The 19,335-nt window shown below is 36.6% G+C and overlaps 2 protein-coding genes across 3 annotated transcripts; both read right to left on the bottom strand.

Annotated features, from left to right (window-relative positions):
• Positions 1–1,691: 1,691 nt before the first annotated feature.
• LOC111796239 (uncharacterized) lies at positions 1,692–5,531 on the bottom strand. Of its 2 annotated transcripts, none has more exons than XM_023678999.2 (11): positions 4,918–5,531; positions 4,508–4,613; positions 4,281–4,361; positions 4,073–4,189; positions 3,557–3,976; positions 3,087–3,487; positions 2,884–2,983; positions 2,733–2,792; positions 2,577–2,663; positions 2,308–2,436; positions 1,692–2,220 (listed from the first exon to the last, which is right to left on the bottom strand). In XM_023678999.2, exons 1-11 carry the CDS (start codon positions 4,959–4,961, stop codon positions 1,918–1,920), a joined length of 1,848 nt encoding a protein of 615 aa, XP_023534767.2. In that variant the 5' UTR covers positions 4,962–5,531; the 3' UTR covers positions 1,692–1,917. The 2 variants fall into 2 exon arrangements, with proteins under 2 accessions (XP_023534767.2, XP_023534768.2); XM_023679000.2 differs by having other exon boundaries at positions 4,508–4,580.
• Positions 5,532–13,467: 7,936 nt separating this feature from the next.
• Positions 13,468–17,760, bottom strand: LOC111794724 (BEL1-like homeodomain protein 2). Its single transcript, XM_023676841.2, has 4 exons — positions 16,582–17,760; positions 15,920–16,317; positions 14,390–14,450; positions 13,468–14,053 (listed from the first exon to the last, which is right to left on the bottom strand). Exons 1-4 carry the CDS (start codon positions 17,608–17,610, stop codon positions 13,514–13,516), a joined length of 2,028 nt encoding a protein of 675 aa, XP_023532609.2. The 5' UTR covers positions 17,611–17,760; the 3' UTR covers positions 13,468–13,513.
• Positions 17,761–19,335: the final 1,575 nt, after the last annotated feature.

Raw genomic sequence — 19,335 nt, 5'->3', positions numbered from 1 at the left:
GAGAGAGCATGATTAAGTCATCCTAGTGACACCAGTCAAACACTAATATCAAAATAAAACGCCGAGGTTGAGGCTAACTTGGGCATTTCTTTTTAAGAAATGATGCGATTCCAAACAAACGTTTGAAGTTGTAAAAGCAAATAAAGTCGACTAGCTTTTCAGTCGATGTGAAGGAGCCATGATCGACTGATTGACTTACCTAATAAGACAAAATCTGTTAGCAATCAAAACTCGTTAGCAGAGATATTTTGAAGGCAAAATTAGACCAACTAACCTTTGATGATATACCTTCTACAATCGTAGTTGTCAAGGCCAAGATCATTTATTCCTTCCATAAGAACAAAAGTCAAGGTCAAACTCGAACCTCTAACAAGAATGTTAGAGACAAGATGGATACAAAGCCAATTCAAGATGATCAATTTTTTAACTCTCAATTCATGGGCATACTTTTTCAACCATATGACATCTGATCTTAACACACTCACGACTAGCCTTAAGGGGAATCTAAGTCCCATATTCATTTGTCGCCCGGCTTTGTAACTTTGTCGGATTTTATGCGAGGTTTGTTTTCGTCAACCAAACATCGTTCTTGCGCAATCCTAACTTGTTCAGTCATACACGCTTGCACATGCACGTCCAATCATCTGCGACACAATCAACCGACTTACCTCTACATTAGGCCAAGTCATTCGGCTCGACCTTGCCTTTACTCGGGGTTAAGGTCTCTCAAATGCAATGTCATATCCTACATCATCTAGGTTCTCAATCAACATGGCTCATATTTCTTGATGTCATCCCAAGCTACAGGGAGTCATCGGCCATCGCAACTCCCTCAGTCATGCCATTGAGAACAGGCCCACGTCTCATTCATATCATCAAAACATCTCAAACAACCCATCCATCTAAGTTTTACCAAGGTATTGACCCTAAGTGCCCCTACCATGTTATTTACAGATATCGTACCAGAGAGTGGGTGAAAAATCCAACCATTGACACTCAAGTTAGGGCGCAATAGCGGCACACTCGTGCCGCCCGGTACTATCCTTAAAAGATCCATTTCAAAGGAAGTCACCCAAGACACTCGTCTCGCAACGTTTGCCCTCACTATAACACTCGTGTCTACTCATTATCCCTATCTTATTTATGGCTCGTTTCCTCTTCAATGCACACGTTATATGGTGCGTTGGTTGATGCCATATTCATGTTGTGCCCTAAGATGATAGCCTAAATTTGGATGAGTCATCGAGCACGTTGTGGGCTCAAAGAGTAGTATTATTTAAAACAGTAATATGGAAAAGAGACAAGAAATAGAAAGCCCACTTCACCAATCTTCCAGCTGACGAAGATCTTCATAAGATATTTGAATTTATAAAACATATATTTTACATAGGATCCTCAACTTTTGTCCTTAAAATAAATAATCGATCACGAGTGCTCCTACTGCCACACTCAGTACTGTGTTGTTTGTTTCCTAATTTAATAACATCCCAATAACTATCCATTTAGATCAAATATGCAATTACCCATTTCATCGTATTAGCTCCACTAACTGAGTGTCAATTCTTATCCCACTAAAACTCTCGATAAGGACGTACAAAACACTTGATGAGGACAGTTGCTCGATGTACCATGAAGTTTGTGTCGGCATGTTTTTATACATTCACAGTATTGGATAATACTAATGACCAAAATTGTTAAAGGTTTAAGAAGTTATACAAGTCTATTCCAACATTGATGACACAGGTTTGATGAACAATGTGAAGCTCAAAACATGGAAGGGAAGAAGATATAGACATTTCAATTTCAAGCTCAGATGCCTTAGCTTATGCTTCCTATATGTACAAATGAGAAATCAAATCCAATGCGCAAAAATTTTAGCGTCTGAGTTGATCCCTAAAAACAATGCAACCAAGCAAATTAAGTCGTCAGCTCCTTAGAAATTAGATACCTGAAAGTATAACTTGGAGCTATCCATTCGACATTCTTCCGAGGATTCCCGAGCTGTGCTCGTTTCACGCTCTTTCTCAGAGATTCAGGCAAGCTCTTGAGAATCATCTCCATTAAGCCAGATGAACACAGTCCGGAGTCCTTTGCAAATGACTCGACGATCTTTGGAAGAAGAATCTTTTGATCCTTTCGTACGCCGAAGTTGGCTCGAATGTAGTCGTCTTTTGCAGATTCCAGTTCTTGAAACATTCTTTTCGGTGTGTAAACTCGAACCTGAAATGATATTGAATGATTTATGACAACTTCTAAGCGTGTCGGGACTTAATTTTTAACGGTTGAAACAGAGAATTCTAAGATTACCGCAGGATCGGAGTGGCTGCCGTAGCAAAGTGAAAAATGTAAACGGGGTTCCGGACGATCGATCATATATGCTTGGCGTTCATCTCCAATCTTCAATTTCGTCCGTGAAGGAAGCAAAAGCCGAAGCCACTGCGTGTCAAATACATTATATCAAGCCTCTAGAGAAGTAAATGTTATTTCCCTTGGTTAGTGAACAGCCAAGAAAGACAATATCACATCATGATGGGAATACGCTCCGAAAAATATAACGAAAATCGAGCATTTCATACCTGCCAAGGACGAGGCATCCGACAGCCAAGAATACAACTTTGTATTGTGTCTACACTAATTGTATGACCTCCAATATTATAAGCAGACTGTAAAACATACACAAAGTGAGCAATGGTCATAATGATCATAGTGAGAGTTTAGGCTCCTGAAGTTACCTTCAAGAGTAAGAAGGCTCTCTTGATATTGTTTTGGGGTACCCCGTAAGCCAAATACGTCTGCTCGTAAACAAAGAAACGATTATAATCGATTCGGTGGGGGAAAAAAGTGTAAGGATAAATTAACAGATGCAAAAGGTTGACATGTTACATGCATCACAAGTGAATTGTGAATATTTATCCAGAAAGCCAACTTTTCCTCGTACTTCAGCTTCCTCAAATCAACTTTCTCTAAACGCGAGATAAGCAACCTGTTAAAACATAACCCGACGACAAAAACGAAGACTGTAAGATAACAGGAAAGCGCTCGGGAAAAGATTTGTGATGCTGATGCCTAAATATACATAGGCTGACCTGAAGTTTTCGAGCAAACTCTTGACATCATGTAGCTTCTGAGGGTCGCCACAAATCCGTGATATCTCAATCATGGTACTGTATGGCCCGCTAAAATCTTTAAGACCTTCCACGAGAAAAGGATTATCCAATCGATCGAAGGATGAGTTGTTTCGGAACCCCGGGCTGCACATAGCATACTGCTCTCCTGGAGAAAATTCACTGATTGATGACAAAGAAGACATGGGAGATGAAAGTCCATGATTTGACAGAGATGGTTCTGCTAATTTGCAATATATAGCTGATATGCACTTGATCATGTCTTCCGAAAGCCGATTAGGAGTCTCGGGAACGTGGTCGGAAATGCAAGTTCCAAGATGCTCGGCAAGACTGATTATATTGGAGGAAACATTTTGTGCATACTGTGAAGAAGAAACAAGCGATTTAGTACCCTATGAAAATGCTTCAAAAACACTTATGCAAAAAGCTACCTCCATCATGGACACTGGTTGGGAATGACAGGCGCGCAGAGTTCTATCCAATGACACTACCGAAGCGGACGCTTTATCTAAAGAAGCTGCGTTCGATGTCGTCAGTGATGATTGAGAACGATAAAAATTGGAACCCGAAAGTTTTCCATCTCTATCACTGCAATCCTTGCTTGGATTTTCAAGTGACTGACAACCAGAAAGGGCTGCTGAGTTTTCATCTTTGGAGGCAATATCAGGTAGGGGAACTACCGTTGATCGGCCTTTAGGGGTCGAAGGCAATTTCGACATCTCGTCCTTAGCAGGGGATACAGAAGATGATTGTCCCTCGAATGCTTTTCGGTATAAAGAAAGAAGATATTGTTCTAAATGCACAACTTCTAGTTCTAACGTCGCGATCTCCGTGATTAACTCCATGGCTGACTGCAGTCAAAGTGAATCAAATATATGCTAGGAAAGTTTGATTGAGATCAAACACTTGTGAATATCATCTGAAAACAATCAAAGAGGTTATTTTACCTTTGGCATTGAGATTTTGTCTGAGTTATTATAGGGAAGAACTCCATGATTCAATGCTTTTTCTAACGCCGAGCGGAGCTTGAACTGATCTTGCAATCGCTTCTCAAGTTGAATAATCTAACAAAAAGTTTGCCTGATTATTCATATTGGTTCATTGTTGCTATTCTTCTGATTACATCTACAAGAACTTTCAAGTTTAAATCCATACCTCATGCTTCAAAGAACTATGAACTTCCATCTTTGGTGACAAGTTTTTCTTACGTTCTACTTCTTTCACCTGATTCATATCCTGGTGTTCAATGAAAATTCCAATTTCTATCATAAAACTTATCCTGATCCATATCGTTTTCGAGTAATTTACAAGTTCTTGCCTGGTTAAGCTCAGCATATAATAGTTGAGAAGGAAAAAAAAAAAAAAGAAACAAAACATCTTACCATGTTTACAATGTTGGATAATTGGAGAGAATTATGTAATGGATCATCTTGAACTGCTTTCTTGTCGAGCGAGCTGCCATATGCGTAGAGCAAAGACAAAAGAGTTCTACAACATGAGTAGGGGAAGAAGAAGTCAAGGACAAAGATTCAGATAACAAAACTTCAAAATCCAAACAATTATCTTCAAGAATAAACAGAGGCTAAACAACAACAACAACAACTCTCAGCTACAAAATGAATCAGTCAATTTCACAAAAACAGGACAAACTTTCACTACCTCCTAATTCTCAGAGCTCTATCACGAGGATCTGAACTTGAAATTTAACCCTCATTTTCAACGAACAGCATTTCAAATACAGAATGGCAAAATTTCAAGCACGAAAACAGACCAAAAACACATTGAAATCTACCTTTTAGAGCGGGTGTGCCCTGTTCTCGCATCCTCCCCCAGCATTTTTTTTTTCTTTTTTGGGCAAACCCCACTTTCAATCTGCTTCCAAAAGCCTTAAACCCAACTAAAAATTGTAGCCAAACCCAACTCCGAGACAGGAAATAGAAGTAACAGAACAGGGAGAAAAGGATGAAGGAAGCCAAAATGGAAGAAACCAGAAATGATCAATTGAAAAAGGGACCCATTAGCTCAGGTTGCTGCAGACCCAGAATGAAAAAATGGTGATACAAAAAGAAGGTCGTGTAGCAACAAAATTCCATTGAAAAAGGTGGAGTTTCTGAAATGGGTATTTTCAGAAATTTAATGTTGGTTTGAGGGGGTGAGAGAAGTGGATCGTGGGGTTTGAGCGACTAAAGAAGACGCCAAATAGAGTGGAGAATGGGCGGAAATCACCAAATGGGGAAGCGATTGAACAGTGGAAAAGTGGGAATGGAATGGTTTAATTGTTAGGTGTGTGTGATTGATTAGTGCAAGAACTCACAAATGTGCTGAGAAACCGATGTGATTCTTCCATAAGGAGACATAGCGGCCAAGTTTCTCTGGTTCCGAGCAACTCGTAACGCCTTATGCATTTCTCTCTCTCTCTCTCTCTATATATATATATATATATGCAAACATGAAATTATGGATACCATAAATTAAAAAGTAAGGGGTAATGTCCCCACACAAAAATAAATAATAAATAATAAATAATGTCACTCAACCCATTTAACCTAATCTTAGGTTATGTTTATACACGGTATACGTTACATTAATAACTAAAATTTTATAAGATTCATCAAACAGGCATAACTCACAGTATAGACATTGGCTACAAATATTAAATATTATTAATTTTTCTAATAATTTTAAAAGTAGACTCGATTAAATTAGATTATAACCCTATTTTTATATCGATTGAGTTGACTCAACTACAAAATGTCAACCCTTGAATTTTATGTTTTCTTTGGTTGGATAAAGTTTATACGAGGAAATAAATACTCCAAATAATTTTTATATTAAATAATTTTATGTTTAAGTTAGGGGAGTAGGCTAAATTATTGTTATTTTAATATATTTTATTTTATTGTTAATGTAAAAATTATTGTTTTTTTTTTTTCCACACACGACCAAGATATTTAAATTATAAGATATACGCATGTAATAAATATTAATGTGAATTAGGCTTTGAAAGAATTGATTAATTAAGGCACTTTGTAGAGTAATTAAGGTCAATTAAGATGTTTTATTATTATTATTATTACTATTATTATATAGTTAATTGATGCACTCTCTCCACATCCGTTTTAAGTTTTCTTTTAGTTATTTCAAATTCAACGGAAAATTTATTAGTAAAGATATTCTGAAAATTAGATTTTTTTTTATAATATATCTCAACATAATATTTTAAAATTTGTAACAAGTTCACTTCATATAATTTTTATTATGTAATGAGTTAATATTTATAATTTAAAAACATTAATTTAGTAATAAATCATATTAAATTGAATAGTTACTATTTTTAAGAATAAAATTTTATTAAATACTCGAATTCAAGCCATTCTCCTAATTGATATGTTCTACCATCAGCTAGCTCGTCTTCTTCTAAGGCACGTAATACTTCCTCTGATCACATTCATCCTTCATCTTCTTTTTGGAAGTTGTCGCATTAATTTTAATGAACTTTTTCGTGGATCAATAATCCTTGGACACGTGTCCTTCTTTTCGCAGTTGTAGAAAATACTTTCAAATATCTTCTCTTGAAAGCTTTAATTGTCATTCTTCTGAGCTCTTAAGGATTGTGCGGTTCCTTGATGACTTTTTTCTTTGTCACAATTTTCGTATCCACCTTGGTGGATGATTTAGTGTTGCTCCGTCTTTTACTTGTATAGAGCTTCAATATTCTGGTCACAATCCATGGATGATAATTCTCTTCATTCGAGCTTTTTCGATGACGAACTTTGGATCTAGTTTAGTAATCAACTGACAAATTGACTTGACCCTATGTAGGTATTGAGCAATCTTCATGTTACGTTGTGAGATTGATAATAGTTCATTATCCAGAAGTCAAAACCTCGTATTGTTCTTCTTTGAGAAAAGTGTCACGAACGTGCCTCATGTTTCTTTTGGTGTCTTGTCACCTTGCATGTGCTTCAACATCTTTTTCTCAATTATGGTCTTCAAGGAAAACATTGTTTTGTCTGCTTTGATTCTCCATTTGCGCAGGGCGCTAATAGCATGCTCCTTTCAGGGCATAATTTTGCTTCCGCCAATAATCTCCTATTGTCCTTATAGATAGGACATCATGCATGTTGCCCATGTATTATACTTGTTATCATTATTCTTCCGATGACTTGGAGATCATCCATCATGTTGGCAGTACCTTAGCACTATCAAACAAGCTAGTTTACGACATAGAACTTGTCGAGTCACAAACTACTCGTGACACGAAGAAACTCACTAAAATCCAACATTTTGTATTAGAGTCAGGATGCAAAATCACCCGAGGAGAAGTGACAACGATAAAGAGAGGAAAGGAAGGGAGTGTAATGTTAGATAAATCCCTATGTGTAAGGATAGCCACATAATTAAGTTGAGTTGGATGGACACGTCTAGTGGAGCGAGTGGTGTTGAAGCAAACCCCTAAACTTCAGTCGCAAGAACCAGCAGTGTATATAAGAAACAATGGGGTTGAAACACTCATAGTTGGTGTGTATGTTGATGACATGATCGTCATCGATACCAGTGTGGAAGACGTCAAAGAGTTCAAGTAGCAAATGATGAAAGAATTCGAGATGACTAATCTCGGGTTACTCACGTACTACCTCAGTATTGAAGTGGACCAAAGGAAAGATTGCATCATGCTAAAGCAATCAACCTATGCTAAGAATTTGTTGCAGCAACTTAAGATGGCAGAGTGCAACCCAACCAAGTATCCCATGGAAGCAAAGTTACAACTCGGGAAGATGCTGAAGGAAGTTTGGTGAATTCCACTAAGTATAGGCGCGTCATCAGAAGTTTGAGGTACTTGACTCATACTCGTTTGGACCTTTCATATGGTGTTGGAATGGTGAGTAGGTAAGGAAAAAGTATACTACGGTGCATCATCAAGCGGTTAAACACATTCTCCACTATGTGAAAGTTACCACAAGCTATGGGCTGAAGTATCAAAGAGGGCGAGGTCCTAAAGAACTAGTCTGTTTTACCGATAGTGATTTAGCTGGAGATATTTACGATACAAAAAGTATTGCAAGAATGACATTTTATCTTAACGGAAATTTAATCTCTTGACAATATCAGAAGCAGCAAACTGTGGCACTATCTTCCTGTGAGGCCGAGTTCATGGCAGCATCTACAGTGTCGTGCCATTATGGCTGAGAAATTTGTTAAGTGAAATGACTACAAGTGAACTGAAGCCAGTAACTCTCTACGTCGACAACAAATCTATGATTGGACTGATGAAGAATTTGGTATCTCAAGGACGCAGCAAACACATTGACACTCACTTCCACTTCATTCGTGAGTGTGTTGAGAAGAGACAAATTGTTGTGGAGTTCATATGCACTAGAGAGCAACGTGCAGATATTCTAACCAAGCCTCTGGCAAGGGTTAACCTTGCATAGATGGAAAATTGCTAGGAGTAAAGAATCTTGAACAAAGTCAAGTTTACAGATTGTGAGCTAATAAACTTGACTTAGAAGAATAAATTACTAACTTCTGGAGCAACTAGAGGAGAATTAGTTTTGTGACTGTGGATCAAGTTTTATGCTTTAATTAGGAAGATTGTCGGTGGTTCCTAACTCAAGGAGAAAGTTTAGGAAGCTAGTTAGTATTTTCTCTACTGTAAATACTTGTGACTACAACAACAAATAGAACTGAAAAGTTATGTGTTTAAGGTTTCTTTGTTTCAAAAGATCTTTTTCTCAAGTTTTTTCTTTACTTCTTTTACGACATATTTGGATGGTGGGTCAAATTTAACCGCTCAAACCAACTCATGTAGTTAAGATTAGAGTGATAAAGAGAGAAAGAGAGAGGTCCTCATTTGCATATTTGTGTGGTGAGTAGCAAAAAGTTGGGTCCTTTTTTATTGTTCTCTCTGCGCATATAAAAACAAGCAGCGAGCGAGCGAGAGAGAGAGTGCATAGAGATCAGCTGTTCTTCAGAAATAATTGATATACAAAAAGGGGACATCACCTCTCAGACTGTTTACTGACATATAATTGTCCGAATAATCCAAAAGCTTCACTCTCTTCCATATAACCCTCACAAGAATGCACCCAAACTCCTATTTTCTTTTTTCTTTCTTTCTTTTCAACCCTTTTTCTTTCCTTTATTCTTTTATTTCTATTCTTCTTTTTATTTTCACCACAATTTATATCCACAAAAAAAAAAATATGATATTATGAACTATGCGTCCTCTTATCTTATCTCGTATGTGATGATTTATGTTATGGTATGATTTACCATATGATGTGAATGTTGTAATATGATGTACGTTGTGTATATTATGATAATATGTTCACATTTGCTTATGAGACAATGATAAGTCAAGGAACATTATGTATGTCTAGTATACATATGAATGTTTCATAGGAACATTATGCCATGAAAAGAATGGAAATATGTTTTGTATCATAAGTATATACTATAATTTGAAACTATGGGAGCTTGTGCATGTTGTATATGGCGAGCATTGTGATACTTACCCAGTATGATTAGTACGAATGCATAAATTATGGTGTGATACGCACACCTTTCCCTCCCGTAGCTTCTGACAACATGAGCATAGTCAAGCCCAGGGGCACGTATATGAGCATGTTGATGGTTTCACATGTGTATGCATAGACCGCATGTAAAAAAATACTACACATCCAACCTTACCCAAAATGAAAAGTTGAGCTCATAGAACAGTTTCTCAACCCCAACAGCGATGCTACTTACATTTCTTTTAAATTTTTTGTTGTAAGTAATTGTTTTCTTGTTTTGAAGTTGGTTATCAATTATGTTAGTTTTTTATTTTAAATGAAATTTTGTGAACCTTGTAACTCTACGACAACATTTATAGTTAAATGTTGTAAAAGATTTTATACAGACATGTCAAACATCTAGTGATACTTTATTTTCATAGGAAAAATAGGTTAGGTCGTGACTTAAAAAATGTCCAATCTTTGAAAAAAAATATAGATTTAAACAAGTACGGGAAGAAAACCTAATATTGAGATTGGAAAAAAGATTCTTATTTTGTTTGGAGTTTCCCACACAGCTAAAAACTTGAATCTCCATTAGAAGAGTTAGACAAAGAGGGTTGAAACTTCTATTTTATCCTATTAAACCAAACAAAAATACAACAAACATTCAAACCCATATCATATTTTTGTTATTATTTCTGGGTTACTCAACCATCCATTGGTATCATAAATAAATATTATTAATATCAAATCAATATCAAATCCTGACAGACATGCTTCATGGATTCACCTACTTCTACGCTCATCTCATCTCATCACATCACTGTTTTCAATAATCCAAAACAAGCACGAAGTTTCATTCACCTCAGATTCTTCTCCAAAACATAAACCAAGACCCACCAAGTTTCATACACTACAACACAGATTCCCTTCAAAAACTGGCCCTTTTCAACAATAAAATACAAGGCTAAAACTCACTAACCCCAATATTTTCTTATTTATTTTGAATGCATACACTAATTTGTTTCGGGGTCGGGTTGAGTTGGTTCAGGTTAAGCGTGGAAAGAAAAAGATGGGTGGAAAAGAAAAAGGGAGATGTGATGAAGGAGGATTTGTTGAGAGTTTAGTTGAAAGGGGAATAAAAGGGGTTTGAGTTGAGAGAAAGACAAATGCAATATTTCAAATTGGAAGGAATCTTTAGGGTTTGATGTGAGTAGTAGGTTGAAGGAACCCCAAAGTCCACCTCAAAAGTGATACCATCATCCCTTTTGCTGCTTATCATTGGCATTCACTTCCTTGTCCTCTTCTCTTTGGAAACTTTCTTCGTTTTGGGATTCTCATACCCTTTTCTTCTTCCTTTTTCTTCCTCTCTCTCTCTCACACACATCTTGGTTTAGGTTTAGGGCCTTTCAGTTCATGATAACTTTAACATATTAGGTCTCTAACTTCCTTAATTCATTGGTGGTTACAAAATAATTGATTGATCTAATCTAGCTAAATTGATCGAATAAGGGGTCTTACTTAAAAATTCAATCGATACTGGAAGTGTTCCTATTGTATGAAGAGACGGTAAGAACTCTGTCCGTAGTTACAATGTTGGGTACGTTTTTTTTTTTCCTTCTTTTCGATAGTCGTCCAAGAACTAGACAAAAGGAAGAAGCTTGCTTCTAGAGAGAAGATAAATTGGTCAAACAAAAACAATATATATATTGGTTAGAATTTACGTATTTGTATTCAATTTTAAAAGAAAAATTAAATTTAGCTATTTGAAATATCTTAATATGAAATATCATTGTAAACTTTGAGTCACATGCCACCTCTCAACCCTAACATGGAGTATGCATATATGGTTGGTCATCTTCTTCAACCTAACCTATTAGTTTTGAGCCACTCTCTTATTTTTTATTTAATTAATGTATGGCGGTTAAGTTTTATTTCTTTCTTTATTTATATATATGGAAATAGTCTCAAGCTCTTTAATACAGTCTAGACCGATCGTATAATATGGAGTTCAATGAACTTAACACACTATTTGTACTTAGGTTAGGCTAACCCGATCTTCAATAATCAAGCTCATAAGTTGGTTCAACTCCGTAATCAAAATTTAATTTAGTTTAGACTAACTTTTTTGAAATTTGATTTATTAAATAGCATTATTTTAAAATTGATTTTTTCGTATCGATAAAATTATTGATTTTATAAGGTTTCTTTTAATGTTTTATTTATGTTATTAATTTTTTGAAACTTTAACAAAAATTACCCACTAAAAGCTATAATATCTAACTTTAAAAATTATATTTCTAAAATAAATATTAAAACAATACTTTTTTAAATATATAAAAACATTGAATTATATACATAGACCCTTCAAATATGACCCAAATGGTCAGGCCCATATGCCAATCCAATAAATGAACGAGTTAAGACTAATTATTTAATAAATGTGTTCTATAAGTTTCTTTTTATTATAAATATACTATTTACTTATTTCATTAATTCGGATAATAACCGCTCTATCCTCTATCGACTTTACCATAGATCAAACTGACACTAAATTGTTGTTGGTTTCAGTCGTCTGGAGCAATTTTAAGCCAGTTTTGTACCCATATTTATCATCGATTATTTTCATGATTTTCGATCATTGTTAATATATTATATCTATATGGTAAACGTAATTATTTGCATGCTCGTTTATTATTTGGTCTACATTAATATACCATAGCAATAAAATTAAAACTTAACACTCATAATAATATTAATAGTTTGTCTAATATTACGCAAGAATTATTAAAAATGAATTAAATAAGGTTTTAACTATTTAAAAATTACAAATTTTTTTCTCCAAATTGATTGGGCATTGTATTAATTAAGGGCCACATGCCCATAGGTGGGCCCAACCAAGGAATGGTACGGGACGGGTCTTTATTAATTAGGATAGGTAAAATTTAAAAAAAAAAAAAAAAAATCTATTTTTAAAAATCAAAATAAAAATAAAATAAAAAAAAAGCAAAAAACAAAAAAGACATTGCGGTAGCCATTATATTGTGAAAAGGATAGGGGTTAGTTGTGGATCATGGGCCTGAAAAGCCCTAACTAACGGCCCACGTTATTTTTACAAAAAAAAAAAAAAAAAAAAAAAAAAAAAAAGACAGCCGTTAGTAGGGTCCCTACATGCCAGAGACCAACATTTACTTTCACATTATCTTCATATTCAATTGAGACCAACCCCTCAATTTTAGGCATTAAATAAACGCATCTCCGAAATTTATAACTTTTCTAAATAATAAATCCACCAATTCTATCTCTCATTCAAAATTTATTACCCTCCCTTCTATCCCTTCTTAACTAGAGTTCCGGATACATTAACAAACGAGTCGACACATATTTTCGTTGACCAGGTCAATGATGAATAATCACACCGAACGACCACTCTCTAATTATTAAACTAGCCCACTATAATAATTTGAATTAATCCTCATTTATCGAGTTAGAAAAAATGATCGAAAAATGGCGAAGCATTAGGGGAAGGACCACATGTGTCTCTTCTCGAAATGAAATAAGATGTTTTTTTTTTTTAATTAAATGTGCATTTAATATAGACCAAATTTCATCTCATACAATAAATAACTTAGGTCTTGAATCACATATTTCATCCTCACATAAGAGACATAATTAAAATTTTTGAATGTAACAAATATTTTAAATAATAATAATAATAGTAAAGTTCAGAAAATTAAAATGATTATTTTCACTTGTTTTTTTTTTTCTTTCTTTTTTAAATATATATATATATATGAGAGAAAATTAAACAAAAAAAAAAAAAAAAAAAAAAAAAAAAAAGGTGTTTGAATATAAAAATTAAATTATATGAAATGGAGGTTTAAGGATTTAACAGCCTCCGAACTCGGATCTGAGGGAGAAAGAAGGGTTGTTGTCGGGGATATTTCCGGCGTGGCGTAAACCTAGTGTCAGCGACACGTCACCCGCTGTGGTCCCGAATCTTATGAGTCTGGTGGGCCCGGGGATGTCAGACGTGGCTGAGCCGCTTGTGGTCCTCATCTGCTGATCAGGTGCAGCGAGAACGCTGACACGCCGACACGTGTCCTGCAGCTCTGACTCATACTGGTTGGCCGGAAAGCAGTTCGCCGCAGCCGCCTGGGTTACGGCAGTGGATGCGGAGGAAGAGGAGGAGGAGGAGTAGTAGTATGAGAAGGGTGGTGGTGGCGGTGGTGGTGGTGGTGGTGGTGGTGGTGGTGGTGGTGCGGCGGAGGAAGTGGGCGGAGGACTGGATTGTGTGTCCTCATCTGTATCATTATTATTATGATCATGTTCTTGTTGTTCTTGGTGTTGTTTGGCTTCTTGTTGATACATGTCTTCCACCATGGGTTTCCACAGCCGAACCCTGGCATTAATAAACCAGTTGGATACCTGCAAAATGCAGGCATCCCATTAATGAACCAACAAACACAACATGCATGCTTCTTGCTTGAACTCAACAGTGAAATGGAAGGGAGTTTGAACAGTAATATGTAATTGTTGTTTTGTTTTGTTTTTGTTACTATTAATATTATAATAATCTCTGTTTTGTCTTTACTTTACTTTACTTACTTCAAATTTATTCAATGTCTGCATGTGTGTGGGTAAGTGTACTTGGTATTGCCCATTTATTGTTGTTCCACTTTTTTCAGAACAAAGAATCCAAAGGGTGCAGTGCTAATTTTTGTTTCATGTCTTTAATTCTGACTAAAAACCTTATGTACTCACCTGATTTCTTGATAAGCCTGTCTGTCTCGCCAACAAATGCTTATCACCATCACTAGGGTACCTGAGAAAACAAACCAACAGATTAAAGGGATTTACTATAAATACAAATCTAACACTACTTTGCAACCCCAATCCCAATCATTGATTATATTTATCTAAACTTCCGCTTTTTTTCTTTGAGCTCTTGCTCTCGCTCTCCATCTCTATCAGAGATCTCATATCGGTTGCAGTGGGGAACAAAACATTCCTTGTAAAAGTGTGGAAACCTCTGTCTAGGAGATGCATTTTAAAACATTGAGGGAAGACCTTTAAGGAAAAGCCTAAAGAAGACAATATTTGCTAGTGGTGGGATTTGATTGTTACAAATGGTATCAGAATTAGATATCGAAGAGTGTGCCAACAACGGCGTTGGTGTCCAAAGGGTATGGATTGTGAGATCTCATTTCGGTTGGAGAGGGAATGAAATATTCCTTCTAAGGGTGTGAAAACTTTCCCTAGTAGACGCATTTTAAAATCTTGAGGGAATCCCTGGAAGGAAAAGCTTAAAGAGGACAATATTTGTTAGCGGTGGAATTTGATTGTTACAAATGGTATCAGAGCTACACATCGAGCAGTGTGCCAACGAGAACATTGGCTCCTAAGGGGTATGGATTGTGAGATCTCATTTCAGTTGGAGAGGGAACGAAACATTTCTTATAAGGGTGTGGAAACCTATCCCTAGTAGACACATTTTAAAACCTTGAGGGAAGCCATTGAAGGAAAAGCCTAAATAGGACAATATTGGTTAGTGGTGTGATTTGCGTGTTACAAATGGTATCAAAGCTAGACACCGAGCAGCGTGCCAGTGAGAACGTTGGCCCCCAAGGGGTATGGATTGTGAGATCCCATATCGGTTGGAGAGTGAACGAAACATTTCTTATAAGGGTGTGGAAACCTCTCCTAGTAGACGCATTTCAAAACCTTGAGGGAAGCCGTTAAAGGAAAAGCCTAAAGAGACAATATTTATTAGCGGTGGGATTTGACTGATACAAATGGTATAAGAGCTAGATACCGGGCAGTATGCCAACAAGGAAATTAGCTCCCAAGGGGTGATGGATTGTGAGATCCTATATCAGTTGGAGAGACGTTTCTTATAAGGATGTGAAAAGCTCTTCCTAGTAGCGCAACTTAAAACCGTGAAACTGATATCAATACGTAACGGGTCAAAGCAGACAATATCTACTAGCGGTGGACTTGGATTGTTATACTTCATCATTATGAAGATCATCATAAACTCATCATCTCGGGTATAGAGAGGGGTTTTTAATGGAGCTCACTCACTACTTACTTACTAGCTAGCTTTTTCCGACAGCTTTTAGCTGACCATGTTGACATCCTAGGACAGTGTATCACTGTTTTCTTCATTTTTTCCAACTTTCTGCTAATCACTTACATTCAACCTTCATCCTTTAAGCTCACTAATTAATGATCTTCTCTCATGAACCACTTCTTAATTGAAAAGCTTAAAGAGGTAGGAAGAAAGACACGTACGGGTGAAGAAAGTGCTCGAAGAGCCAGGCACGCAAGATGTTGACAGAGCGTTCGGGCAAGCCGCGTTGGGGACGCCAAGCTTCTTGTTCCATCATGCCCATTTGGTGGAAGGCTCGTTGCTGCCTCAACCTTTGCTCCAACAGCTTAAGCCTTGGAGTCTCTCCCTTAGTTATTCCTGACCCTCCTCTTCCACCTCCTCCCCCATCCTTCTCACCCAACATCTCGCAACTATGCTTCAGCTGCGCTGTTATGGCGTCCTTCAAACACCTGAAATGCCTCGACATCGCATTCTGCGCCAACACCGTGTATGGCACCGCTGCCCCGAACCCCATCACGACGTCGAATGAATTCACCACCATTTGCATTTGCTCGCAGTAATGGTTATATCTTCGATCCACCTGCACTTTCCAAACCCCAATTACATTATAACAACATCATATTACAGAACCTCCTATATATGTCCCTGTTTGTGATATGAATCAGGAATCTCCACAATAGTATGACTCATTTATAAATTGACATTAATTTCCTTAATTAGCAATTATCCATTCTTCTTTAAAGAATTGAATTTCCCAAAATAATGAAAAGAAAAAAAAAAAAAAAAAGTAAAAAAGTGGTAAATCTAATGATTGAGTGTTGAGGAAGAGAAGAAGATTACATGCCTCATCAAGCATGGATAACAATTTGACCTTCCTCCTTTGATGTTCATTTCTATCAGCGGCTGACAAAGCGGGCGGTGGCGGTGGCTGCGGTTGATCCTTTGACGTCGAGGACGAGAGTCCGCCACCGTCCCCGCCATGGGAGTTGGACGTCAAATTTGAGTTGTTCAATTTGTTATTATTATTTTTAAGCTGATCTCTTCCAACGCTACAAAACTCCTCAAGTAATTCTCGTGCGGGTTTGACATACTTTGAGTTTCTCAACAAGTTGACAACTCCCAAGGAAGAATTAGAAGAAGAACCAATTCCAACATGGACTTGTTGAGGGTGATGTTGGTTTTGATAAACTAACCCGCTGTCACTCATTCTCAATTCCTCCGCTTTTGCAGCTTCTATGGATGAGGATAATGACAAAGAAAGACGGCCTTCGTTAGGGTTTGAGGAAGAATAGTCTCCTCCTCCTCCTCCTCCTCCTCCTCCTCCTCCTCCTCCTGTTTCTTGTTCCGGAACTACCCCCCATGTGAATTGTCCAAAAGACCCTCCTGAAGATGGGTTTGGAAGAAGCATATGGAGGGTTGACGACACGGGCGGCGGTGGCGGTGAGCGAGGGTTTGGGTTCATCAGAAAAAGCTGCATGGCCACCGCGGAGTCACCGGCGTTAATCTCTTGCCGGTTGCCATACCACTCAGCTTGAGGCCGTGGTGGCTGAGGAAAATTGAACATTTCAGACAAAATTCCGGTGGAGTCATAGACATGGTGAAGGGCAGCAGCGCCAGCAGATTGGTCGTCGTCCTCCTCCTCAATTCCGACCAAGGATGGCTGAGAAGGTGGCGGGTCTAAGCCTTGGAGGCGGAGCTTCTCCTTTCGGATCTGGTGGGCTATGTGGTTGTAGTGTTGATGTTCAGGGTCTTGGTGGGAGGCAACGGCGGTGGTGGAGGATCTGTCAAAGCCATTCGTGAAGGGTGTGAACAAGGTTGCTGCCGCCGCCGCCGCCGCCGCCGCCGCCGCGTGGTGGTAATCTTGTTGTGACATAGAATTACACTAGTAGAATAGAAGAAGTGGACGCCGTCGCTATAATCCCCATACCATCAAATTCTCATAATTTCTTCCCATTTTTTTCTGTATATATATACATATATATATATATATATATATATATATATATATATTTTCTGGAAATAAAACCAAACCCCAACTGAGAAACTAAGGATAAACAGCATAAAGGGTTTCTCTATTATTACTATATTTTTCTTTCTTCATCCTTTCTAATTTTATCTCCAACCATTGGAGATACCCTTTTTATTATTATTATTATTATTATTAAAAAAGAAATTATTGAGTTACATTGACCAAAATACCCTCCGAATTTTGTGCCATTTGCAATTTATTAAATAAACGAGAGATGTCAGTAATTGTGCAAAATACAAAGGAATAACTTAGAAGAGATAAGGATAGTACAAACTACAAAGTGGCCTCAATGATACGAGTGGTGGAATGTCGGGAATGCCCTTGCCTTTCATCCAATCTGGAGCTCTAAAGGAAGGGCAAATCCGTCATTGTGGTGGGGGAATAAATTAGCAAGCTACAAAGAGAGACAAATTTCAAAAAAGGATTGTAGCAATGGAAATTAATTGAGGTTATATTGTCGCACGCATGGGGAATCTGTGGCACGTGCCGCCTTTGATGTATATATATGCTGTGAAACCCACACGTAAACGCTTTATTGTTCTGCACTCTCCAAATTTTCGTATTACCAAATTACCCTCCTCCCAATTTCAACTTTATTATCATTTCCTCCATTTAATTATTTTTAAATAATAATAAAAAAGAATAACACCAAAATAATATTTAAACCCGAATTAGAAACATTTGTAATTACAACGCACAATAATTATAGAAAAAATGTTTAGTGAATTGCATAAATATAGAAAAAAAAAATTTGGATGAATTTTTTAATATATAATTATAAAAGGAAATAATCTAAATTAAAAAATAAAAATGAAAAAAATGAGGTTACTTAAAAATAAATGAAATATATTAATATATTATTGTGGTTTTATAAGGAGTGTGATGTGGAAATTTTTTTTTTCGCGTGAATACCACTCGCCATCTCACGCGTCTGAAAGCTCCATCCTCGCATCATTGAAAGCGAAATAACTTCTCTTTCATTTTCCCTCTTGTTTTTGTTTTCTTAATCTCACGTGCCAACCTCACGCGCCCTACAAATTCATTTATATTTTACCGTACATATTTCATTAATAACTAAAATTTTAAATATTTAATATTTACAAGTCATCAATTTAAATATCAAATATTCTTAATCCTCGTAACAATCTTAAAAGTAAGGTAGGATTCGATTGAGTTGACTTGACAAAAAAATGTCAACCCATCAATCAACCCAAATTTTTTTGTTTTAAAAAACTGTAACCGAATCAAAATCTAAGAAACAAAAAAATCCAACAAGTTGGATTGAATAGTTCAAGTTAGTTTGATTCTCAGAATTATATGAACACTCCTAATACAAATTGAATAAAACTTAGATTTAATTCTTTGAATATCATAGAGAATTGTAAAACATTGTTAAGCTACGTATGTTATTCAAGAAAGTTATGTTTATGAAAGAATAGAGGTATGACCTGCATCACACGTATATGTCATGATTTAAAGTTATGGGGACTCATGCATTTTGTGTGTCACATGTGACACAATATCTACCCTTCAAAAGTGTGGATAGATTTGAAAATATTATTATTAAAG

This window comes from Cucurbita pepo, chromosome 5, assembly GCF_057944985.1.
Source record: "Cucurbita pepo subsp. pepo isolate OVF chromosome 5, ASM5794498v1, whole genome shotgun sequence".
Classification (NCBI taxonomy): domain Eukaryota; kingdom Viridiplantae; phylum Streptophyta; class Magnoliopsida; order Cucurbitales; family Cucurbitaceae; genus Cucurbita; species Cucurbita pepo.
This window is presented reverse-complemented; position numbering and strand designations above follow the sequence as displayed.

Excerpts from the sequence above, each read along its gene's own strand:
- LOC111796239 (XM_023678999.2), bottom strand. The coding sequence starts at position 4,961 with ATGCTGGGGGAGGATGCGAGAACAGGGCACACCCGCTCTAAAAG. Across the intron at positions 3,977-4,072 it reads ACAAAATCTCAATGCCAAAG|TCAGCCATGGAGTTAATCAC; the intron begins GTAAAATAACCT and ends CTTTGACTGCAG. Across the intron at positions 2,984-3,086 it reads AGTTTGCTCGAAAACTTCAG|GTTGCTTATCTCGCGTTTAG; the intron begins GTCAGCCTATGT and ends ATGTTTTAACAG.
- LOC111794724 (XM_023676841.2), bottom strand. The coding sequence starts at position 17,610 with ATGTCACAACAAGATTACCACCACGCGGCGGCGGCGGCGGCGGCGGCG. Across the intron at positions 14,451-15,919 it reads TTCGAGCACTTTCTTCACCC|GTACCCTAGTGATGGTGATA; the intron begins GTACGTGTCTTT and ends TTGTTTTCTCAG. Across the intron at positions 14,054-14,389 it reads CAGGCTTATCAAGAAATCAG|GTATCCAACTGGTTTATTAA; the intron begins GTGAGTACATAA and ends TGCATTTTGCAG.